Genomic DNA, 26617 nt, shown 5'->3' on the forward strand with positions numbered 1-26617 from the left:
GTTACCTTTGACCAGGACATGTCCTTTGACTCACACATAAAACAAGTCTCTAGGACAGCCTTCTTTCACCTGCGCAATATCAAGAACATTAGAAACATCCTATCTCAAAAGGATGCTGAAAAACTAGTCCATGCATTTGTCACTTCTAGACTAGACTACTGTAATTCCTTACTGATAGGATGCCCCAATAAGTCTGTGAAAAGCCTCCAGCTAATTCAAAATGCCGCAGCACATGTTCTGACAGGAACTAGAAAAAGAGATCATATTTCTCCAGTGTTAGAATCGCTGCATTGGCTTCCTGTAAAATTCAGAATAGAATTCAAAATACTGCTCCTAACCTACAAAGCCCTTAATAATCAAGCTCCATCATATCTTACAGAGCTCATAGTTTCATATTATCCCAATAGATCTCTTTGATCTGTAAACGCAGGACTACTTGTGGTTCCCAGAGTCTGTAAAAGTAGAATGGGAGGCAGAGCCTTCAGCCACCAGGCTCCTCTCCTCTGGAACCAGCTCCCAGTTTGTGTCAGGGAGGCAGACACCCTCTCTACATTTAAAGTTAAACTTAAAACATTCCTCTTTGATAAAGCTTATAGTTAGAACTGCTCAGGTGTTTAATAAACCATTTCTTTTTTAAGCTGCTATAGGCCTAGACTGCTGGGGGAACTTATACCATGAGCATCTCTCTCCCTCTCCAACTCTCTCCTTCTCCCTCCTTCTCCCTCTCTCGCTCTCCTTCTCCCTCATTTTCTCTCTCTCTCTCTCCCTCTCTCCCCATGTATTTACATTACATGTCATTAACTCCGTTTTTTCTCTCTCCTAGTAGAACTGCCGGATCCAGACCCATCATTATTATTATTATTACTATTATTATTATTAATAACATCATTGCATTTATAAGTGTCAGTTTTCCCTTATTATAAGTATCAGTCTGGTGGAGATTAAAGCAACTGTTATAAGAATCCTCCCCCCCAATATATTAACATTACATGTCACTAACCCTGTTTGTGTTTTCGATCTCTCCTAGTGTATCTCTGAACCCAGAGCTGCAGGACCCAAAGCCCTCATTATTATTGTTTTTATTATTATAAACTTTAATTGTATTTTTTAATTATAATTATCAGTCTGGTAGAGATTAAAGCGGCGGTTGTACAACTGTCCTCTCTCTCTCTTCTCTCCTACTGTCTCTCACCCTCTTTCCTCCCACCTCTCCTCTCTTCCCCATTTCTCTCCTCACCCCAACCGGTCGAGACAGATGACCGCCCACAACTGAGTCTGGTTCTGTCAGAGATTTCTTCCTGTTAAAAGGGAGTTTTTTCTCTCCACCGTCGCCAAGTGCTTTGCTCATTGTGGGATTTGTTGGGTTTTCCCTGTAATATTGTAATATTGACCTCACTATGTAAAGTGCCTTGAGACAATGTATGTTGTGATATGGCGCTATACAAATAAAATTGAATTGAATTGAATTGAATTTCAATGATGGCAAATGGTTATATTTGGCGGTATGGCTCTGTTCTGGGACCACCCATGCCCTTCCACGTGCCTATGTGGAAAGCCTGAGATAGGGAGGGCACAGAGAGAGCAGCAGCCCCCCCCCCCCCCCCCCCCAAAAAAAACCCAGTGCAGAACAGAGCACGCATCACTGACAACACATGACATTGATAAAGTCAGATACGTATGAAAAGGAGGTGCTTGGGTGGAGGCGGGTAGCGAAGTGGCTTGCAGTAAAGCAAGAAGAATAGGAAGGTTAAAGGTTAAATCGTAAATATAGAGCGCACAAGATGAGCCTTGCCAATTGAATGTGCAGAAGAGGATCAGCTGAGCAGTCAGCTGATGTGACCTGGCATAGGGATCTCTACTGTCAGCTGATTCAATTCAATTCAATTCAATTTTATTTGTATAGCGCCATATCACAACATACATTGTCTCAAGGCACTTTACATAGTGAGGTCAATATTACAATATTACAGGGAAAAACCAACAAATCCCACAATGAGCAAAGCACTTGGCGACGGTGGAGAGAAAAAACTTCCTTTTAACAGGAAGAAATCTCTGACAGAACCAGACTCAGTTGTGGGCGGTCATCTGTCTCGACCGGTTGGGGTGAGGAGAGAGAGGAGGAAGAGAGGAGAGGTGGGCAGAAAGAGGGTGGGAGACAGTAGGAGAGAAGAGAGAGAGAGGACAGTTGTACAACCGCCGCTGTAATGTCTACCAGACTGATACTTATAATTAACAAATACTATTATGTTGTTGTTGTTATTATTAGTGATGATATTAATATTAATATTAATAATAGCAATAATAATGATGGGTTTGGGTCCTGCAGCTCTGGGGTCAGAGATACACTATCTGATACTAGCTGATGTGCTGCATAGTGGCGCCGCTTGACCTCGTGGCCTGCCTGAAGCCAACGCTGTGCTCAATTCGTATTTATCTCTGATACTTTTTTGCAGTATAGGTGACATACTTAACACACTCGCTTTAAAGGGACACTGCAAATCAAATACAGCAACAACAACAAATTATGCAAACACTGAATTAAGTTTTTTTGTTCCAGAGTGTTCAAACTGAGTTTTCTGAATTTGGTCACTTCTCTGTGAACATATACTCATGTATACTTGAAACATGCATGGTACTATTGTGGTGACAGTGGAATATAAGCAGTTGAGTCTCTAGACCAGTAGATGGCGGCAACATTTCAACCAACCGCTTAGATATGTTTATTTCCATTCTTGTCGACTGCACCTGTCCTTCTATCATTATTGTGGTGGTGCCCTCTCAGGCCTGACATTCATACACGAGACATTTATTGGTCCTGTGAGTAACGGCTCGGTGAGCAGCTGTCAAGACCTCGACTGACACTTTGTGTGTACATCCCTCATTCAAAGGGAAAGCAGATTTCACTTCACCCTCCACCTTTCCGTCCCGTCCTCTGGGATCGGGGCAATTTGCAAACCATTTACAGTACAGTAGGGGTGAGAGAGAGAGAGAGAGTGTGTGTGTGTGTGTGTGTGTGTGTGTGTGTGTGTGTGTGTGTGTGTTTGTGTGTGTGTGTGTGTGTGGCTGAAGGAATCAACACTCTGTTAATGATCTCTGTCTGGAGGCAGTGAGAAGAGGCTTGTGGAGACGATCCTCTTGGTGACTGCGAATGAGGAGTTTGGACATGCTTTCATTCCAACTCTTTTATTCTTCTTTTTTTTTTTTTTAAATTTCACTCTCTTGTATGAATCACCAGGGTCAGTAGGGCAATAGCAGTTTTAGAAAGTAAAAACTGCAGAAGCTTGCATTCATGTAGGAGAGATTGATTCTCCGAATGTTGCACTGTGTGCATTAACAGAGTGGAAGGGGAGTCAGTCTGTAATGGACTTCTTTTTGTTTTTGGGAATGAGTGGAGATGCAGTTTTGTGTTGTAATATCATCGAAAAGTCAAAAATGCCGCATGCCTTATGGATGTCACACACGTTTCCAATGTACGGATTCATGCCGGCCGTAGAGTACGTATTAGGACTCTCTTCAGCTCTTTGTGCAGCACAGGAGATATTTCCCAGCGTGCTGCCCACGGAGAAGACGAATGAACCGAGTTAACAATGAGCACCGAGGACATGTGGACACGTTTAGATTGATTGAAACACAAACCAACCGCAGCTTTCCTAGTGAAAAATGAGCAGTTCGGGGGCAGATTGTCAGCTGCTGCATGCCGGTTACAAAAGAGCAGTTCATCAACATCCTGCTTCTCATGGCTTCTTAAAAAATGCACATTAAGGGAGGCGTTGTCATGATATCGACATTTCGGCGGCGTGCTTTTTCTGTCCACCAAATATTGGAGATATCTGGAAACATAAGCCTTGTGGTCCACACTCGCCTCTCAATTGAAACATTGATGTAATGATATAACCCCCCCCCCCCCCCCCCCCCCCCCCCCCCACTGTGTATGAAAAATAGAATTGGGTGCCAATTTCTTCCACAATAAAACGTGACTCTTCTTTGCTAGTTGGAGACGGTTCACAGAGAATAAAATGACGCCTTGCTTTGGTACATTGGTTTGGTCTCATTTGTTGGGTCATGTGCCACAGGACCTCCTGCAGGGCTCATTGCTCTTCACCTTAACATGTCATGTGGAAGATAGGAAAACAAAGCATGCTTGTTGGGAATGAATGAAATAATAAAAAATAAATATAAACTTAGGTTCTTTTTCTAATGTGAAATGGTGTTTGCAATGGACCAATACGATTCTAAAGGCTCAGCAATGTGTCAGTCTATACATTATTATTTGTTTAATTTTCATGCATACACTGAGTGACCCTAATCACGCTCTGTGTGTTTTTATCAGGTCAACATTAGACTATTTTTACGCGAATGTCACTTCCAGCAAAGCACGCCCCAGACTGGTCCAGGGTCATGAGGAATACAGCCACGGGGCAGGATTTCAGCGCAGACCGAGCAGCTGTGATACCTCGTATTGTAAAAGGATCAGTAAAAAAAAAATCAAAACAAAATCATGTTTTGGTGATTATTTTTGTTTTGTGCGGCTGTAAGAATTGGCCACCTCCATTTGCCTCTGCATCACTTAACGCGCCAAAGGAAGACGCCACCTGACGTCTCCATCACGCGTATACGCGCACCACCGATGTGGCCAGCTCAGCGCGTGTTACCGGGGTTGTCACGGACACACGGAGCTGCCTTTCCAATGTTCTGATCACTTGTACTACGACGAGCGGTCCACCTGCGAGCCTCGCGCACTCACATTCGCCGGTGCGCAATGGCACCGCGCGCTCCTCCCGGCTCTGGACGCGGTGGCCGGACAACTTTTGCCTCTGCACGGATGATGCTCTTCCTCCGTGGCGTCTGATGAATCCTCCACTGGGAAACAGTCACAGGTATGCAAAGTCTGTTTTACTTCGGTTTGCTGCTTGAAGTATTATCAAACACCCTCTTGGAAGTACGATTTTTTAAATGTATTTATTTAATCTTTTGGGCATTTGCGACACTCTTTGTGCCTATCCATTCCCTATCTGCTGCCTTGTTTCTGAATCGTTTCCTCCTACTCGCGATCTGATAGGTCTCCAACTACATCTTTGTGCAATTATTCCTCTGCGTTCGGCTTCTGGATTATATTTGACCGCAATCCCTCTCGCAGCGTGATAACGTGCTCCCGTCATTAGTTCTAATTTGATTTTGCGATAAAGGTTTTGGTTCCGTGGCGGCTGTGACTTAACTTGCCGTGAGCATAACCTCCGAATTAATTCATCCACCGTTATTATTCCTATGATAATGTCACCAAGTTTGTCTTCATGTAGTTAAATATAGGAGAACACCCTTCCCCAGTGACTGTGGCATCAGAGCACACACACGCACACGCACACACACACACACACACACACACACACACACACACACAAACACACACACTCTGAGCTAGAAACGATATGTGGGTGCATGTGTATGCTGTGCAGTTAAGGGTCTGAAGATGCCTATTTAACACACACACACACACACACACACACACATGAAGGTCAGAGTTCTTCACAGCAACAGCGAGGTAGCAGGATCAGCTGGTGGTTAATATAAGACCAAGGTCCAGTAAATTAGAGTGGAGAGGAACATCTGATCCACTCAGCACGTCTTCTACAAGAGCATAAAAACATTTAACTGCAGCATCACAGATGTGTGCATTTAGGTTTTGTGTGTGCAATGATGTGTTTTTTTCTTTACACCTTTAATGATTCACATTTCCCCCGGATCTGTCACACCTATTTTTGGTGATAAAACTCAGCGCTGCGTCCCCATTAGGAGACTTCAAGGTGAGGGGGGGGGGGGGGGCGACTGGTGTATCTTCGCTCCTCTGGATTCTCAATAATATGATACTGCAGCCATTTAGGCACAGGGTGGAATTATGGACTGAGGAAATCTTTAAAAGCTCCTGGTATCGAGCCAGGTCTAAATATGTCCCATGGTTTCTCAGACTTTCTTCCCTATTTCTGTCACAGTAAAGAGAGGGGTTAGGGAGCGACGGGGAGACGCTGGATAAGATGGATCAGTTTGTTTACCATCTACACACACAGGTGTGAGCGTTGCCACACTGTTATCTGGACTGCTGCCAGATTGGGAGGATTGGGAATAAATGAAAGAAGGATGGAGCGCAAGGAGCCGAGCCCGGGACCAGAGCCAACCAGATCTCTCATGGTGGCAGCACAGAGTTATTAACCCTCCCCCAATGAGCTATCCTCACCGACAACCCTTAGAGGCACACAGCCAGCCACTCATTAAAGTTGCCATCTCTGCATAGTAGTTTCTGTCTCCGTTAGTTGTGTGTTAAAAAACATTTACGGGAAGGAAGGGGAATACATTTTAAAAGGCCGACTGGAACCATCATTAATGGATTACAATGCTGATGAAGTTTGCTGTTGAGAGCATGGATTTACTGCTGAGTCTCATGTGGAGTTGATTGGCTCTGTAAGAGACATCGATATGTGCTTCCGCTTTTCAGAAGCAAAAGTAAAACACTTCTGCCAGTCTGAGGCGAACAGAAGTGGAAGATTACTTCAAGGGTGCATTTCAACCCTGCATTTATGGCTGCATTTATCAGTTCATCTGCCTACTGTTGCTAGGAGCCAAGATATGTTTCCCAGGAGGCCGCTGACCCTAGATCTTGCTGCCACCATCATCTGATGACTAGAATATGTTGCACCTCATGAGAAATGCTGTGTTTGCATGTGAATCCTAAAAAGGAAATAGGTGATGTGATGATCGGGTAGACACTGACCTATGCTCTAACCCTTTTGATAGGTCTGCCAAACATATCACCTCCCATGTCACCGGGACGTCTCCATGGCGATGTTTAGTAGCGCAGAGCGGCTCTGGAACGAGTCAGACCGCCTCGGGTGGGACGAGAGGAATGAGAGCTCGGAGGGACCGGGGCAGGACAAGGAGGAGCACAACTACTACGCCATGCTGTATTCCATGCTCATCCTGGCCATCGTGTTCGGGAACGTGCTGGTGTGCCTGGCCGTGCTGAGGGAGCGCTCCCTTCAGACCACAACCAACTACCTGGTGGTCAGCCTGGCCGTGGCCGACCTGCTGGTGGCGCTGTTGGTCATGCCCTGGGCTGTGTACCTGGAGGTGAGGCGGTCAGGGTGTTTAATTTCATCATTGATCTAAAGCAGTTGTTTCCCAACCTGTCTTTGTCCGACAAGCCCCCACATCTCCATAACCTCAGGTAGCCCACCCTTTCACAGCGAGCCAAAACCTTCACGATCCAAATGTTAGGGTAAGCACTGCTATTTTTTTTGTGATTTTTCTTTTTCATACTGTTTAACCATCAAGGTTTAGATTGGTTTGGTCAACTTTCAATTTGTGGACGTGCCTAAATATAACCAATCCTACTATTTAACCTTTTTCTTAAATATTTTTCTAAAGTCAATCATGAATTCATTATTGTATTTCAAATCCAAAACTTATTTACTGTTTTCTGTTGTTTTTGCAAACCCCCTTTTAATCTGTGCTACATATTATTTCAATTATTCCATTTTTAAATTGCCCATTAAAATATCAAAAGATTCCTTACTTTGAATTTTATTCTCAGATAAATAAATGTATTTCCATGACACCTGTGTCCCTTGAGAGAAGTCAGCTTTATCATAATTGGGAACTTACTATATTAAAGAGCAGAATAACTTAACAGTTGGTTTTCCTTTTATTTCTCTCAGCACCAATATGTGAATGTTATTTTTCATCAAATACAATTTTTCTTAAATTGTTTTTTTTTTTAAATCAGTTGAGCGACCCCACAATGTTTCACTTAGCCCCTGGCGCCTGCATAAGTGCGCCTCTTGGCATGAGTACTCGGGACTCACTGATGGAGAGCTGCGAAGAAAAGAAGCAGAGAGGAGCTTGTCAGTGAATGAGGAGCTCGGCTCACAATGGAGAGAGAGAAAAGGGTGGAGGAGAAAGGCAAGGACACTGCGTGGGAGACAAAGTAACAAAAAAAGAAGCTTGAGTAAGAGGCGATAAGGGACGGCAGGTAAAGGAAGGTCATTTGGGGCTTATTACATAGTGACAACTATGTTGGTGATAAGGAGACAGTAATGATGATAAATGCTAGTTTAGACAGGCCAGTGGTCTTACTATTCATGGGGAATATAATTGCTGAAGGATATATTGAATATTAACAAATTATAACTTTATCTGCTGGAGGTAATGGACTGAGCCACAAAATTATAAAGGGGCGAGTGCAAACCTGTGAATATCCTTTTTATCAGACCTTTAACAAATTGCTGGGACAGATTACCTGGAAATCCTGAAATTGAAAGGGATTTTTTGGTTTGTAATTACAGTTTTCTAAGTAATTAGTGTCATAACATTAAAATTAAAAATCGGCTGAAAACATTGGTTGAGAGACGGAACTATGTATTTCACTAAAATATGTGCAGGGGCCCACAGAGAGACTGCTCATGTATAGGGCCCGGAATTTGGTGCTGCACCCCTGCTCACGACCCTCGGGCATTTCAATGTAACACGCCGCCTCACTGAAAATGTGCTGAAGGGATGCCCTGTTTGTAGAAGCGCGTTCATCCAACACACCAAGTGTGTCGCTCAAGGGCACCTACGCGAGATCTCGAAATCAGCTGGTCGAAGTCCAGTTGTGGTTAAGGTCACCCTGGTGCGCAACGTTTGCACACCATCAGCGGAGATCATCACTTCTCACAGTGTGCAGAAGATCCAATGGCAGGTCAACCGGAAAAGATAAAAAAAATGAGCACACTCAGTGAGCAGAAGCGGACAAATAAGAAGATTATATCCTGTGAAAGCTAAATTGAGGTAGCTATAGGAACCTCAGCGGTCATGCTTTCAAAAAAGAGAGAGTCTTACAATCCCATTAGTAAAGGGTCATCAGACTTTTGACTTCCAAGACTTGGCACTGCAAGCACCATCGCCCTTGCGAGCTCTAATCTGGGGGACGGAGGATTAGTTTGTTGTGACCGGAGGGTTGCTGGTTTGCTTCTGCCAGCATGGTTTGGCAGGAAAAGTCGAGTAGCGCCCTTCCTGCCCTCAGCGGGTGCAATTGTGCCCTTGAGCAAGCCACCTTATCTCTGCATGGCGCGGTTGATCTATGACTTACATCTGAGGGAAGCGGTTGTGTCGGCAGCAACGACTGAGGTCTGATGTCGCTCAGCCTTAGTAACAACACGACTACATAAACGGTTCCATTAGTAGTGCAAAGGGTTGCTCCTCTGTCTCAGTTCACGTTCCCTTTCTGGTTTGTCGCCCTCGATCTGCCCACTGCTTGTATGAACATCCCATTTGTATATAGCCTTGTTCTGTAGGTGCACTTACTGGTGCCCTTTGACACTCCTACCATTGCTTTGAATACACTTAGCGATGCCCTTTGACCCACATTAAAGATAATGTTCAAAATAATTTACTTTTTCCTCGATAACACGCATCTCCCGAAGCCCCTCTGGGTCAGACTATGTAATCATCTCCTGAGGTCTCGGTCCTTCCAGCTGAAACTCATGCTCTGTAACTCCAACTAAGAAAATAAAACACACACACACAGGCACGTCTTAGTCATCGCATCAGATAATTTGATAATACAAATTTACTCCTGCATACACGTCGGCCCAGCAGCTTGCGTCAAGACCAACGTCCTTATCATTTGCTAACTGTCTGTGAAATCAGGATGGACTTTTTCACCGCCCTTTTTCGTAAACGTACTTTGTTGCCAATTCAAAAATAATCACATGACAGTACAGTGTTCCAATAACAAGCTCACCCAGCCCTGCTGCAGTGCTTGGACAGCTGTTTATATATCTTGTATTAATCATCTCACCCAGGTATTTATTTTGGGGGAAAAGGAGTTCAAACTCTCAACTTAAGTAATCGTAGGCTGCCAATAACCAAAATGTGTCTCTTGAGCCCTATATGGATAAGTTGTCCAACAAAGAAAAATTGAAGGCACACAGCCGTGAAGGTGATGATGGGAGAAACAATTTCTTCCATAATAAGAGTAATCCTCAACAGGCTATTAGAGGGGTAGATTATAATTAATTGTTTTCAAATATAGCCATCTGTAAGGGTGGTTTCATTATTAGTTCTGATATTTCTGAAATGATTCTGAAATAAGATTTCCAGGATCTAATTGAAACTATTTGAAACTATTTGGAATTGTATGATTTGAAATTTTGTACACAATTTGATTTCAGATTTATTCCAGAGCCTCAGACTTATGTCCAGCTCTGTTTTCCATTCTGTTCTAATCTCCAGCAAATAGGAGGTCATTGAAAACAAAATATGCCGCCTTGTAATTTTTGTTGCCAGGAGAAAGTTATCAATTCCCGAAAGGGGTGGGGCCTCTGGTAATAAAGGTGCGTTTGATTTGAGGAATTACAAAATTTGAAAGAACCTAAAGAAGTCAGTTTAGGTAGGTTGAAGGCGATACTGAGTGAAGATGGAGATGGACCTTGTCTCTCCCAGAGAATCTTTCATCAGTTTTAACAGGTTGTAAATTGCTCATTAAATTACAATCAATCATTATATTGAGTAGTTAATGCGCAGCGTGTTCCGGCCAAAGTCACCACCATTTTCAAAAGCACGTTTCTTGTTACTTCACATTATAATCCTGTAAGTGTAAACGCAAATTCCATCAACACGAATTCATGAAAACTGTCTCCTTTTTCCCGCTATACATCTTCTCATAGCAATAAAAAATATACAGACAGCTGTATACCGACGGCTGTATACAGACCGCTGTATATGGCATATTGTCAAACACAGTCAATATGAGTCATCCTTCACAATATTCAATCTGTACCCACACGTGTGCCTCATTCTTTTTGTGCATATGGTTGACTGAGTACAAACAAGTCGCGTACACGTACAACATATACTGTGCTGTATAGTTTGAGATTACAGGGGTTACTGCAGTGATTTAGTATTGAGCTTCCGAAGAGTTTGATCATCTGCAAGATCTTGAGATGTCCTGCTTATTATCCCTACGCTTCCCAGTTTCATACTACAAACTGGGGCAGTATGAAATGTATAATGTATGAACTCTCAGCAAATTGTTTGTGGTAAAAAAAAATGAAATAGAAAACATTTTGTAATATCATGAACGGTGGTGCGTCACAAGGTGTCAATCTAACAGTTTCTCTTGAATACTTCAGAAAGATGTTTGTCGTGTCATCAGACTCTCTAAAACGTCAGCTCTTCTAACCACCTGCAATTTGCTCCTCATTTCTTTTCCAGCTGTGAGCATCTCCTCATTTCTCCTTTTCGTAGGGAATCGTGGATAAATAGTGTGCACCACCGAACAGAACACACACAACATCTATTTTACTCTTCACATTGACTTCTTCGAATGTACTTATTTTCGTCTCTCCTCTTGCGTATTTGAAAGACTGAGTAGAAGATGGTATGTGGTATGGATTTTGGGATACAGTGCTGGCAGATTATTCTCCAATTATGCAGATTCCTGCAGTTCTTTATTGCAGCTTGGAAGCGTCGTTCATTAACACCCTCTCTACCTGCTCAACACCCCCCCCCACCCCCGAAATAAAAGGAAATAAACGCCCAACACCATTCAAACCCGATGCTTGAGTTTGCTTTGAGCTAGAAGACTACAATTCCTTTTGTCCCGAAATTATCCTTGTGACATGTCTACGACTGGCAGACATAACAAACGAGAGAAAGAGGGGGCGCTGTACAACAGATTGTTGGGCACTAATCATGATCATTTTAAAACACGTGTAAAAACTGGTGTAGTGCTTACAAAGGGAATCAGAATTACCATATATGGGTATGTGGGTTGAGGTGAGTTTAACTTTGGCACTTGGGGTAAGGTTGTGAGGTGTGTGTGTGTGTGTGTGCGTGTGTGTGTGTGTGTGTGTGTGTGTGTGTGTGTGTGTGTTTTCTCATATGTGCCTGCCGCCTCTCAGTCTGTCTGTGTAGGTAGGCGTATATATTCCCCGTTCCTGATTTAAGAGACTCAGTAGTCAGGCAGTGGAGCTTGGATCCCATTAATCTTTGTCAGAGAGTTATTACCAGACATTATGAAGTCCGAGTGAAAGCCTCTCGGCCTGAGTGCGGACTCTGCCGGAGGGGACGGAGGTGGTGACGTGGGAGCGCTGGGCGTTGTTGGTTTAGCAGTGGGTTAATGTCCTTTCTGAAAAACGGAAATTCCCTTCAAACCCTATGTGCTTGACATGGTCCCTCAATTAGACTTTTTCATTACATGCGTACAACGTTAAGTGTGTCGTCCATCATGGCGCTATCATCAAAGTTGACACTTGACCACTTCATCATATTTGCTAATTCATGCATAAAATGTAATTAATTAATTGTGAGTGTAATTAATATCCATGTTATCATTTTGCTTACCATCTCTTATTTGCACATTTTCCCCCCACTTCTTTGCCTTTATGCCACATGTAGGAGTGTGTGCGTTCACGTGTGTGTGTGTGTGTGTGCGTGTGTGTGTGTGTGTGCGTGTGTGTGTGTGTGTGTGCACTCGCTGGATGCTTCACACTTCACGGTTGAGAGGGGAAAGAAGAAATGTGTGTGTTGTTAATCTGCCTGTCCTTCCTGTGCAGGTGGTCGGCGGCGCCTGGCTTTTCAGCCGGCTCTACTGTAACATCTTTGTCACGCTGGATGTGATGATGTGCACCGCCAGTATCCTCAACCTGTGTGCCATCAGCATTGACAGGTGAGTGTGCAGTGTGTGAGAGTGTGTGTGTGTGTGTGTGTGTGTGTGTGTGTGTGTTGTAATTGTGTATGACTATATATGTTGCCCTGTCATCCCTAATATAATTGTCATCCTTGTGAGACTTCCATGTCTCCAGGTCTTCCTCTTTTCCTTCACTTCAGCTCATAGATATTTCAAAAACTGTCAGAGAAAACAATGTTTTCCCATCTCCCTCGTGTGTGTGTGTGTGTGTGTGTTTGTGTGTGTGTGTGTGTGTGTGTGTGTGTGTGTGTGTGTGTACACAGTATTGAAGAGATTTCATGTACACAGTATGGTAGAGCTTTTGTGTAGATATGAGTGGGTTGACATCTAATTGCCGTGCATCGTGTTTGCATCACTTAAGGGAGCAACTGCATCAGTTCAAACTGTAGATGTGCATCTAGTATTTACATTATTTATTTGCTTAGTTTTTCTTCTTGTGTCGCGATTTAATATTTAATAGCTCTCCGCGGTCTTTGAACTTAAAGAACCAGAGTTGTCAGATGTGTATATGTTTGTACGACATGTGTGGAGGAGGAGTATTTGTCTTCTTCTACAGTTCAATAAGACTTTCGGTCGTGTGCATCCATAAGATTCTAGTAGTGTCATCATGTGTGAAGCTGGATTACCATCCAGGCAAAGTGTGCAGCTGCCCACAGTCCCAGTTTTACTGAGCATCTGTTGTTTTTTTGGCAATTTAATTGCACAGTTGTAAAGACATTTGCAACGATGAAGGCGGGCCACTATTATTACCTAATGTGCACTTGTCCTTTTTAGAGTCATTTTCAAAAACCTATAATTTCCGTTTTATAAATAGAAATGTGCGAAATGACATTAACACAAAGTGATTATTACACATAAAACCTTCAGCGGTGAAGAGAGCAGGAGCACAGGCTGGTCTCTCCTGATGCAGAAGTGGTGGGAAATAGTTGCAACAGAGATTTTTTAACCCCACGGCCCCCCGAACACGTTAATCAATCTATAGTTCCGAAAGGACTGTTGCCCTTGTCTGGTTACCGCTCGAAGTGTTTCACACGACAAGTCACATTTACCCGATTACACACAGACAGCGCTTCCGTATGCCGCGCTTTTCTGCCGCACATCATTCGCACTCTGACAGAAGAGCCGCCGGAGGCGCGATTTAGGGATCAGTGTACCCTAAACACCCTTGGCATTTCCGACACCGCCGACCACCTGGTTAGTGGACGACCCGCTCTACCTCCTGAGCCATAGTACAACAGTACTGTGGAATGTGGGTACGGCTGCGCTCAGATCAGCCAGGGGATGAAGAGACCGGCTCACGAAGAGGAGTGTGTGGACGGAACACAAGTGTTGAAGGAGGGCTGAAGAGGAGGCAGCGACGGTGCTTTGCCTCTCATTTTACCTTATAATTATAATTTACAATTTACTGGAAAGTTCCCTCAGTGGTTAGAAAAAAAATACATTAAAAGTTTGTCTTCTTCTGAACTTTTTCAAACTCCAAGGCGATGTTTTCTGGAATGCACGGCATATATAACCCAGCAGCTCCTTTTTTCCCCCCGACCTTACAGCAACAACATGAAGTGTCTCCGTGAGACTGATTAGCAGACAGATGCTTCACGACCACTTTCCGCATATTTCGTATCTTTAATAGCAGTTTGTTCGCACACACCCTCTGGCATGTGTGTTTGTCCCGCAGTGTTTTTGTGAACAATCCATCAACTGGTTCTAACCCCTTGAGGGATGGAGTTACCGGAGCCCCTGTGGTTCTCTGTGGTCGATTGTCAGACGAGTCAACAACACCGCGGCAGTATCACTCACTTTGTGCGGCGCTCAAATGAATGTGAAGCTGATTGGGTACAACACCTGCATTACCGACGGTGATCACTTAGCAGGAAAGACTTGTCGATCAAACGGCAGCGCAAACACATTCTTACAATCAAACTTCAAGGGGAAGTGTCTTTGTGAAATGTGCTCACAGCATGGGGTTTATGAGTTGGGCGGCGACGGAGCCGCGCAACCCTGTTTTCATCCTCGACTGGGACAATTTAAAGCAGCACTTGATCGATAAACCACGTGCAACACACAATTCGCGATCATTCCACTTGTCCATCGCGACTTTTATTCCACCAGACAGGGGGTAAAGACAGAGTAATGCAGCGAGGGAAGAGTATTTTTAGTCAGCGTCTGTGTCTGTTTTGCCCCTGCGCTTTTGCCCTGAGAAGAATCAGAGTAATTAGTCCGATGAGGATAAACAATCGTGGCAGTTATCTGGCTCTAAACAAAATAACATCACATCCATTATGGGTCGGGGTCCAGTATAATTGCTACTTACTTTCGAGCCAAAGCCGAACCGCGTTTTCCCGGGCTCATTATGCACTTTTGGTACAGTGTGCTGATTAAGTGTTGAATCAAAGCTCTCCGCTGGTTTTTTATTGCTAGCTTTCCCAAGTTTATAAATAGAAACGGCCTCGTTTGGTCCTCCATTGTTGGTCTTTACATTATTCGCCGTCTCTTAGTGATGCATTTCTTGGCATCTCCACAGTTCAATTCCTTTCAGGGATGCTCTCCCTTTCCCTCTAATTGTTCCCTTTTACTGTACTCTACTGTACCATTTCTGCACGTTTTTCTTCATTCAAATGTCATCACATCTCCTGTGCACAATTAGAAAGCTGGACTGACACTAATCGATGTGTGTGTGTGTGTGTGTGTGTGTGTGTGTGTGTCTGCAGGTACACGGCCGTGGTGATGCCAGTCTTGTACAACACCACCCATCGCTCCAGGAAGAGAGTTTTTGTGATGATTACTACCGTGTGGGTTCTGGCTTTCGCCGTCTCCTGTCCCCTGCTGTTTGGCTTCAACACCACGGGTCAGCTCAGCAACATTTTTTTGACACGGCCCTCCTGTTCAGAGCCGTTACAGCGAGGTTATGCAGGCTGCGAAACTGAATGCAAGGCATTAAAGCACCATGTTATTATGAGAATCAGGGTGAAAGTTCAGTATTCTTATCATTTAGGGTCAGATTTTTAAGGTGCACACCACTGATATAGCAAGTCAGAGTCAATTTACTGGACATGTACTGTAAGTAATACTGAGGCTGTGAAAACGCTTTGTATTATGTTGATCTGTCATGTCTGACAAAATAACTACCAACGATGTTGATAAAGTGGCTGCAAAGCTCACCATTGCAGGCAATTACAACCTTCTAAGATCTATATTAACACAAACACAATCAACACAAACCTGACACTGCGGTAACAACCCGTTACTAATAAGTAATACAACAAATGTGTACAATTTAATGGCTAGCAGAAGGGGAAACCTTGTTCAAAGAATGCATAAAACCTCCAAGTAGAGTATATTATCGTCAGCCATCATCTCGCTCCCATTCTACAGAATAACAAATGTCATTATTGAGTTTTATGACAGGAAATATATGATCCAGTGTTCTCAGAGCTTGACGCTTACTAGACACTTAAAGTTCAGATATTTTGGACTCGTCAAATTTCAACAGTGCCCAAACTTTGGGAAATTTTGCGAAGGTTTGTGATTCCGTAGAAAACTAAATGGAAATTGTAAATATGTAAAGTTCCTTCTGTTTCTTGCCAATGTGGGGCAGAAACGAGAATAATCAACAACTGAACGGGAAAAAAAAAAAGTAGCCAGCAGCGCAGATGCATGACTGCCTGCAGACAATTAAGAGCTTTAGTCAGACACAATGTAAAGCCATTCGCAGCGATACAGGCATTTGGTTTAGTCCACTCACAATCGCCACGAAACAATGGCTGGTGATTAGAGGAATCCCCCTGTTTTGTTAGTATGCAACCATGCATCCGCATTAGTAGGAGGGCTCGATGGGTTCACGTCAGGCCACATTAGGGCAGGATTCTGTTTCATCCTTTACATGTAATGGATTGGAAAAAGGGCACTTTCTCTGCACAAATGTTGCACACGTGCCCAAAAAATGTCGAGAAATATTCTGAATGTAAAAATTGAAGATGGTTTGTAGAGTGTTGAGGATTGGTAGGTGTCTGTACTAGATACCCTCTCTGTGTGTAGTGAGGTATGTGGTATCGATCCTGGGGAACATCCAGGGGGGAGGCAAATCACTTGTCAGTTTGTTCATGCCACTGACATGCAACATCAATTTCACAGCTGCAGTCAGAGCCCGTCTCACTCACAATTTACAGCGCCATTAGGTCACCTAATAGACATTTAGTTCTCGAATTGTGATGGAAAATTAGTCTACACTCGAAAATTATTATGTCAAATAGTCTCTTATCCTGAATTTATGGTGCAATTATTGTCAAATCAATCATACCTCCGTCTCACGGTCACGGCTCATCAGTATGTACACGGAATATGAAAGAGGAAAATGCCACCACCAGGTCATTTTCAAGATGGAGGACAGGCACCAGGATCATAGGCTGTAAATTACGGTTATGTCTCTTTTATTAGCCTGTGATTTGGAGGCTATTTGGCACAATGTTTTTCTTTTTTTCCCTTTTATCTCAGATGACCCCATGGTGTGCTCCATCTCCAACCCCGACTTTGTGATATACTCCTCAGTGGTGTCCTTCTACCTGCCGTTTATCGTCACTCTGCTGGTCTACATCCGCATTTACGTCTTCCTCAGGAGGAGGCGGAAGAGGATCACCTTCGGCCAGGCCAGCAGAAAGATCCAGCCGGGCTCCACCCCACCGTCTGTGGTGAGACTGTTGTCCTGATTCTATTTCCTCCTATTTCAAATTAAGGGTATGACTTTCAAATAACACTTCTTATTTTTTAAGATTCATATATTGTGACACACATTTTAATGGTTAATAAATCATTGGTAATTGCTTTATCAATAAGTGAGAACAAACTTTGGGTTGCCAGGTTGTGGCTGGTGTTTATCCCTCTCAGGCATGCTTTGTCTTCTTAGTTCCTTAATTCTGCAGGAAGTCTTTTCCAATGGACAGTTTGGCCCCTGACCCCCTCAGAAATTGCTGCAAGGCATCTTGACCAATATTAATTTGAATAACATATTAACATTTACACCTGCAGACGGCTATCGACCCTGTACGTAACGTTACTCTTTGTTGAAATTGTGTATGTTTTCAGTAGTAAACCAATTTAGTGACCAAAGTAAACGCGTCGATTTTAAACAGCTGATTTAGTTCATGATCAGTTTAGCCACTGTATTTATTAGACAATGGCACTCGAAATACTATAGAGTGGTATAGTGACTGAGAAAAATGAAAGTACTGTATCCACCCTTAGACAGGATTGTACAGTTAAAAATTCAAGGTGATCAAGCTCTAAATAAGTGCTAAATGTTAGAAACTATATTTTGTAGACAGGTGCAGACTGAAAATGGCCTGGGAATTTGTCCCTGGACAAAGCATTTGTCAGGGGAGTTGGGACTTTGTGATCTTTATTCCTGCATTCCTAAGAATTTCATGAAAGTACAACACATTCCTAAATGAGTCATTAAAATATATATTTTCAAAACTAAAGACAGCTATCTATCGCTCCACATAGAGCGATACGATACAAGCCAAGTGGCCGACGAACCATGCATCTGTGTATTTAGATGCTAATAGATCATTGACGAGATAAAAATGTGGACTAACCAATTTGCTTGAGCCAAGCTATACACACGGGATGAAACGATACAGCCTACACCCAAAATGTGTACCATACAGGCCATTTCAATAAACGAGGTACTTGAAAAGATATGAACAATAATTTATATCTGCTCCAAAAAAAATGGGTAACATCACCCATTACACAAACTCTCAAGCGTGAAACAATTTTGTTCAGGCTGCAGAAACTCACTCAGTCCCGCATTCACTTGGGATACTCCCAATGGCCAGTGAGTCCACCCATGTCCACAGATACTGTCTCTCTCCACAAGTCACATTAACCCTCAATATGCACACTTGTAATGACTGGCAAATTACAATTCACCTCTAGACCCTTTTTTGTTTGATGCACTTGCAATGTGCACAGACTAAAACCTGCCCTAGAGCTTCAGTTAGAATGCAGAACAAAAAAGGTGGCATGCAGCGGTCATAACTACAGAAGCCTTCGGACCAGAACCAGCAGACTGAAGAACAGTTTTTTCCCCAGAGCTGTTTCTCTATTGAACTCTGCCCCCCGAACTCTGAACTCTGTCTCCCTTCCGAACTCTGCCCCCCGCTGACCCCCCTGCCCCTGCATATCTCCTCACACCCATCATCCCCCCACCACTCCTCCTGGTCACACACACACACATCTCTCATCCACCTGTGTTATTGTCCACTGCAACTAAATCTGTATAGTATGTTCATATCACCTCAATAAGTCATCGACCTGTACATTTGTCCATATTCTGTATATTCTGTATATTATCTGTTACCTAGCATAGCATGTTCACTGCACCTTAATCTGTATATACTATAATCTGTAGAATACACTTATACTTATATTTATAGTATTTATTTATATTTATAGCATCCCATTAATCCATCCATCCATATATACCCAATAATTCACATTTTTGTCTATCTGTAAATTCTGTAATTACTTTTGTACATAGCACAGACTCTTGCACTATCTGCTTATTGCACTTCTGGTGAGATGCCAAACCTCATTTCGTTACTCTATACTTGTATATGTGTAATGACAATAAAGTTGAATCTCATCTCATCTCATCTCATCTCATAACACTTCTGTCAGAAACACGTGGCAAAATTGTCCAATTAAAAGCTGAACTTCACCTAGTGCGATAAAAAAAGCAGCTCGTCACAGGAGATGTCAAAAGAATATCTGGAATGTTAGTTTGAACACAGGCCAAATGTCAAATGTAAATGTGCAGTTCAGTTTATAAGTAGCTGACACGGCTGTCAGTGTAAGAAAATGTTCTTAATTAAACTGGCTTGTCAAGTTAAAAATAGTGCGGGAGCCTCTGCTGTTGTGCTAGTTTATAAAACATCAGTTGTTGAGAGAGAGAAAAATCAGGAAGAGATGTGATGGTATAATGCAAACAGGCTGGAAATTGACATGTAGCCATCTTCAATTAGCAGCAGTGATCGTGGAGTGAACTATTGATGCCTTCAAACGCTCACAGTTTACGACATTGGGAAGTCAGTGAGAGTTGGGGTTGCTGAGTCTGAGTCTATAAAGCAAAATGATTTCATATTTAAGACAGCGCAGCAGCGCAACATTCTGGACTATTCTATTTTATACCTGCAGTGGTAGAACATTTTACTGTACATGGAATATGGCAGTTACAGCCCCTTGCCAGCACCTCTGCTTCCGGCATCCTTGTGCTCGGCATTCAAGTGGTTAAGTTGTGAGAGCACTGCTGCAAGGCAATGGCAACATGGAACATGGAATTCAATATAAGTTAGGTGTCTAGGAGGCAAACAACTTTGCAACGTGATACAGTAAATGTAAAGGCACATTGACAGTGAAAGATGAAACTGTTGGAAATATCAACATTTTTGCCAGACATAATATAAAATTGGATTCTTCAGAGAATTCCGAGGTACAAGGCCATAAATAACAAGGTTCCTGTGGACTCCTCTTGTAAACACGGTAAAGCACAATTTGCAATTTGAATGCAGCATATGGCAGTGAAGTTGCGGAATTCAAGGTCCCACCAATACATACACCTGACCAATCGCGATTCAATCTCAGCAGACAATCGTGCCGTATTGTACTTTGACTTTGTAGTGTTGCCCATCAGCTAACATGCAGAGGACAGGGTTTATGAACAAAACGTCAGCCTCCCACCCCCATGTTTTGGTGTCACTTTAGGGGAGCTGTCATTTTGTCTGTCTTTATATCTCATAAGATGCTTTCTGGATGTTAAAAAAATAGGCCATATGGTTGTGTTTTCATCCTTTTTGGTAAAGGTGACACTGCTCTTTAAATGGTGGGTATCTCATCGCAGTGCATATCTGTTCTGTGCTCACTAGCTGTCAGCTCATCGATAACATCCATCACTCTAAACTTTGACCCAGTTACATTTATCCTGGCTTTATCTCCATAACCATGGGCAAGGACACATCAAGTCATGTTCTGTGCATCTACCCTATTTTTAAAAGGTTGGTCTATAAAAAGGCACAATTAGATAATTCATTCCAGCGACTTTACAAAGCAGCTTTGGCACTTCCACAAGTTTCCGTAGTAATGTGGATGAAGTCTTTCCACCCTATTTCATTGCACACCGATTCACAGCCAAGTGCCCTGGTTTTAACAGCAGGTTACAGATATTAGATATTAATGTGATCTCATCCATGAGTCGAGACATCACGGAGGCATTATGGCTGAGACACGTGATATTAAAGTGTTTTTAAATCACAAAATATGTTTGTCTCAGTCAACTGAAGGAACATTTAATACGAGGACGGAGTAGTTCTGGGCTGTTGTTTTTTTTTCAAAGGTGACTATGTTTATTTTTGCATTGAGCTTTAATTAAGTCGCATAGTGGCTCAAGAGTGACTGGAGACATATCAAACATTAGTCCTAATTCCCTTGATTTATTTGGTCTGTGTAAGGGACACTGCAAGTTTTGTTTGCAATATCCTCTGAGATGACCAGAGATGAAGCAACGAGTTTCCAAGTAAATGGTACAAAGATTACCTGCGTAGACTGATGGGGTAGGAGTGTGTGGATGAATGGGGGGTTGACGTTTTCTCTCAAATACATTTTCTATCTTGAACTGTAATCTGATCCCCTAGGAGACCTGCCTTCAAGAGGAGACCGCTAAGGTGAAGCAAGACCTGTCACCTATAAGGATTAAAGTGGTAGGTACAGTATCATTTTAAATTAGAGGTCCAACACAACTGAGAGATTCATGAATAGATCTCTTTCAGTGCTCTAGTTTTAACAGAAAGCACCGCAGCCTAATTTCCTGACTAACTCTCATGCTGACTGTGTTGGCGTATTGTGACATGGTGGGAGGCGAAGCGGTTCCGTTTTTAGCATTTTCACGTGGGTTTGTCAGTGTGTATGTTCATGCACACTTGCATTCTTCATTCCATTGTGTGTGGTCGCAGCCCAGGGGTCTGAGAAGGAGCCAAAAATCATAATTCTGAAGCGGGGCTTGTTGCGCTGCGTTTACCTGGTCACTCATCAGCTGAGAGAGGTCCGATGAACAGCTGCTCACCTGCATAATCCCCGGACTGTTAGAAGGCCGAAGAGAATCCCACTGTTATTTCCCCCAGAGGAAAGCAAGCGATGAGATGAGCGTGTGAGAGAGGGAGAGAAGAAGAGAAGATTATGAAAATGTACATTCTTGTTTGGGGCCTTACTGTAAATACATGGAAATAACTTTTCTCACTTCAAAGGGAAATGCCGAATCGGTGCTGTAGTTGCTGAATAGTTTAGAAAATTTTATAAAGTATTAGCTGGTCTATGAGATCAATAAGAAGGCTATATAAATAAAAAGAAGATTGTATTGACAGGAAACACATTTTGAATGTGTGCTGTGATATAAAAACTAATAGCAGAATAAAATAAAGGTAACCGTTCAATAGACATTCCACTGAAGAAAGAAATTGAAGAGAATAAGGAATGTAAAGGTATGTACTGTGATTGATTTGTTGGTCTTCACCAACTTCAGAAGAGAATTGTCAGCTCTTTAGCAGCTAGTTGCTCCACTGTGTTGAACCGCTGGCTGGTCACTTTAGATTTGGTGCTAGGAAGGTAACAGCAGGTTTATCAGGCCTTCTCTCTCTCTGTCTCCCTGTCTCTCTCTCTCTCTCTCTCTCTCTGTCTCTCTGTCTCTCTGTCTCTCTCTGTCTCTCTCTTTCTCTCTCGATAAAACAAGCGTCCTGTTGTGATTAGAAAAGAGGTTGATGAAAGTGGTGAGAGTGAACCAACCAGTAAAGCTGCAGGACTGACAACAAACATGCCGTTACAAACATAGATATGTGCAGCTTTAATTAAATAACAGTCTACTTGAATAAAACTAATGTCATCACATTAAGGCGACATGCATGTGCACAATATGTCTGATTCCAATGTATCTCCACAATTGTGCAAGTTCCCTGATGACCCGTGTTTCCTTACGCAGGAGAGTGCCGAGCCTTCGGATTCCTCCAAGCCCAACCTGCTCTCGCGATGCCTGTGGCGCAACCACCCCAAGACGGGGCCAGTGGAGAACTCGATGCTGCCCCCGGTGGACACGCAGAACTACTGCAGCATCAGCCACGCCTCCTGCGGCCGCACAGAGCTGGACCTGGAGCAGGAGCGGGCGGAGGAGGAGGAGGAGCGAGGGGAAAACCACCAGAAGGAACACGCCTCCGTCAGGATAAGCTGCGAGGTGAAGGATCTCTCCAACGGGCGGACGCACACGTCACTGCGGCCGACGCCCCACTCTATTACCAACAGTTCACGATTCAGGTGCATGCACGCGAGGGAGAAAAAGGCCACTCAGATGCTGGCCATTGTGCTCGGTGAGTAGCGACTCAGTTGAGAAAGAAACATTTTAATTGCAACTGCCGTTTGGGCTTATAATGCCATATGAACCCTGTCGCCTGACTGTGTTGGAAGCAGCACATTTGCTTACCCCACGTGCATTTGCTGCAGAACCATAATTAATCAAGTTGAGGTGTAAAAGTGATCTGGCTGGCTTCCGGTTCTCAGGGTGGGTCCAGACACACGGCGTAGCTCCTGACACAGCTTCCACACGCTCCAATTATCAGCCAGGTTGCTACGGGCCTGGTCTAGTCAGCTCAGGCACCAGCGTAGATCCTGCTGACAAAAAATGTAATCAGAGAGGTGCCTGATTACATCTACGCTGGTGTCAGTGGAAAAAAGTGGCGCGCGCAACACAGCCGACGATCTCAATCCATTCCGCTTCCCACCTGCGTCTCAGCCGACGATCACCGTTTTCCTGAGATGTGGTAATCTAATTACTACATTACTTTTCGCGGATTATCGGGTAATCTTGGCTCCAGGACCAACGCTGGGTCACTACTTGCAGGGGGGGCGAGCTATTTATCCAAGCGCGTTAACATTTCAAACAATCTTGATTTTGACTTTATGGTCGTTGAAAACCTAAAAAAAGATGAATTTCTTTTGTCAAATCAGATATTCACCGTTATCTGCAAGTGATAGGATCAGATTTGTGTTCTCACCAACCTGTTTCCATGGGTCGCCGTAGTAACGACGTAGCGTCAGTAACGAGGCCTCCACTCTGGATTCGATCTCATGTGTCAAAACACAAGCGACTGATAAGACTCAATATACTTAACCAAATACACCATTATGCAGCTGGTAGACGTGACATTATGTTACCGTAGGAAGTAAGCGAAACAAACGTTCTCTCTTTCGCTTTGATTAGTTTAAAAAAGAATACACACACCATCCAAACTCTCACACAGTGATGCTGTTACTGTCCCACACACACACACACACACACCGTTTCATCCGTGAGGAGAAACAAATCTTAAGCTTCACAGACGTGCTGTGCCCAGATGCTAGACTGTATTCAGCGACATGAATTGTGATCATTATTAACGTGAAATCTCTCCTTTTTTCCCCTTCCCCTTCCTCGTCTTTTCTCCATCTTCTTGCTTCCGCGCCTGCATTTCACATTCACGGCTACTCTGCGTTTTGCTCTACTTACTTTCTTTCTTTTTTTCAACCTCTACTTTGTCCCATTTAAACCCTCAATCTGCCGCCGTCCTTTCTCTACACCAGGGGTGTTTCTCATCTGCTGGCTGCCTTTCTTTGTGACTCACATTCTGAACACCCACTGCAAGACATGCTATGTGCCTGCTGCACTCTACGGTGCTTTCACCTGGCTGGGGTACGTCAACAGCGCCCTCAACCCTATTATCTACACTACCTTCAACATCGAGTTCAGGCGGGCCTTCATCAAAATCCTCAGCTGCTGAGGAATGGGGGCACGCCAGGAAATTAAAATGGAAATGAGGCTGAGGACCCGTGCTGCCCGGTGCATTCACTCAACCGTGACCGCAGACTGCTTTCGGTCAAGGAAAGAAAACACCACCTTGTGTCGTACAGGATTAATAAGGCAGCAGCAAAGTGAAGCATTGATATGAACTGTGTCGTGCAATAAATGTAAAACAAAAAGAGGGATTTTCCAACAACAACAAAGACCTTTGTTCCTCAACAGGGCTGGGACTTAATTTGAACAGTATTACTTGTTATATAGGACTTTTCACCTGCATAAAGTCTTATTGATAGCACAAGGTGTTTGGACTTTCTCATGGACATGTCTTGTACAGTGCGTGCACTGTTCACTGGCACAGCTGCTCAGTTCAGGACTTTCCGAACAACGTGAGTGAACCACAACGGAGCTCTAAGGCTGATGGATTGATCTTAAACCTGCAGGCCAGCTCGTCCTGAGGCCTGTTGCCGCGGCACTGTGTGGATTAACTGAAGTCACCCTCCTCCACTCATTCCCTACATTCATCATCTTCACTATCAGTTGCAAGGCCGTCCACTTTAATTGTGCTCGAAGGATCGTATTGGTCCCTGCCAAGAGTCACATCATTTTGATTGTCATACGTATTGACGTGGAGGCATCCTGGGTTATGTGGATTAACTAGATTCTTTTTTTTATTATTTTAAATGTGAGATTTTGATGTAATTCACAGTGGAAATGCTGCCTGGGGTTTTTGTTAGGTTTTTTTTTAAGGAACTTAAAGAACTTCCCTGTTATGTGGAGCCGCCTGCTGGCTCCTCTGATGCTACGAAGAAGGCAGGAGCTTTGTGATCTTAACAAAACGAGCGGGATTGTAAACCGTGTGATGAGCAGGTCTGTCGTGGACAGAGCAGTTACTGCAGTGTGTTGTAATTAAATGAAATTAAAAAAGATGAAATGTTCCCCAGCATTGCAATCTATACACCGTGACACACAGCTCCCGCATACGTCTGAATGTTGCTTGTGATGAAAGACACCATCAGATACTGGAGCATGAAAGTGTTCGGGGTTGTTGTTTTTTTCTGATAAGGTCATTGGGCAGAAAATGAGAAGCAGCAGTGGCACACAGAAGGAGGATGACTCCGGAGTGAGAAACACAAAACGAAGGTAAAGGACGATGAGAGAGCACAAGTGGGGAGAAGTGAAGCCAAAAAAGGAAAAAGAAGTGGGATGAATAAAGATCAAAGTCCATAGGAGTGGAACAAGATAGACCGAGGACGGCTGCAGGAGGGAGGGGGGAGGAACAGGAGGGGAGGCGTCTTTTCCCAGCCTACATCTCGAGCTCTCTTATTTCTCAGAGAGGCATAAACACCTGCTCCCCTGACACTTTGTGCCATTGCGTAGACTCAGCCTTGTTCCACTGGCTGTACTTAAGATGATGACGCACCTGGTGTGTGTGTGTGTGTGTGTGTGTGTGTGTGCCTTTATTTATGGAAGCACAATGTGATGTGAGAGGAGCCTCCATTACATGGTGATCATGAGTGAAACCAATAAACCATAGAATTAGGCTGTGTTTTCCAAACCTTAACTATGACCCTGACTGAAATCAATACTTGATTTAAATAAATGTATATTTACGGAGGGGGGGTATCATCAGATTAAAATGACAGCGATAGGATGAGATGTTTGTTTTTCTACCGTTCTATAATTTCAATATCAATGAATCTATTTAGAGATGCATTATGGGCCACAAATACTCCACAGCTGTGGACAAGTGCCTCTAGATTACATCCAGTAATTCAGAGACGATAATGACACCACTCGTTCACCTCTTACTGCAAGTGAACTGCACACGAGCCAAAGGCCCGGAGACGCTCTCCAGACCCTCGGAGGCTGCAAGTGTTCAGTGCATCTGGTGTGAAGCGGCCCGATGGGTCGAACACTCGAACGAGATTCCTGTTCATCTTTACAAGTCGAGCAGCGAGGCTAAACATGTGACGTCTCTCCGCAGACGCAGCCAGAGGAAAGGTCACAGGGTCGCCAATAATGAG

At 43.6% G+C, this 26617-nt stretch overlaps 1 protein-coding gene across 1 annotated transcript; it reads left to right on the top strand.

Annotated features, from left to right (window-relative positions):
- The first annotated feature begins 4440 nt into the window (after positions 1-4440).
- drd3 (dopamine receptor D3) lies at positions 4441-25528 on the top strand. The gene is made up of 8 exons (XM_035618621.2): positions 4441-4877; positions 6787-7119; positions 12588-12700; positions 15430-15566; positions 17213-17406; positions 21409-21474; positions 22746-23127; positions 24377-25528. Exons 2-8 carry the CDS (start codon positions 6829-6831, stop codon positions 24571-24573), a joined length of 1380 nt encoding a protein of 459 aa, XP_035474514.1. The 5' UTR covers positions 4441-4877; positions 6787-6828; the 3' UTR covers positions 24574-25528.
- Positions 25529-26617: the final 1089 nt, after the last annotated feature.

Source organism: Scophthalmus maximus, chromosome 21, assembly GCF_022379125.1.
Source record: "Scophthalmus maximus strain ysfricsl-2021 chromosome 21, ASM2237912v1, whole genome shotgun sequence".
In the NCBI taxonomy this organism is placed as follows: Eukaryota; Metazoa; Chordata; class Actinopteri; order Pleuronectiformes; family Scophthalmidae; genus Scophthalmus; species Scophthalmus maximus.

Bases quoted from the DNA above. Each gene is read 5' to 3' on its own strand.
- drd3 (XM_035618621.2), top strand. From the start codon at position 6,829: ATGGCGATGTTTAGTAGCGCAGAGCGGCTCTGGAACGAGTCAGACCGC. The intron at 21,475-22,745 runs GTAGGTACAGTA...TTCCTTACGCAG, and splicing joins CACCTATAAGGATTAAAGTG to GAGAGTGCCGAGCCTTCGGA. The intron at 23,128-24,376 runs GTGAGTAGCGAC...TCTCTACACCAG, and splicing joins GATGCTGGCCATTGTGCTCG to GGGTGTTTCTCATCTGCTGG.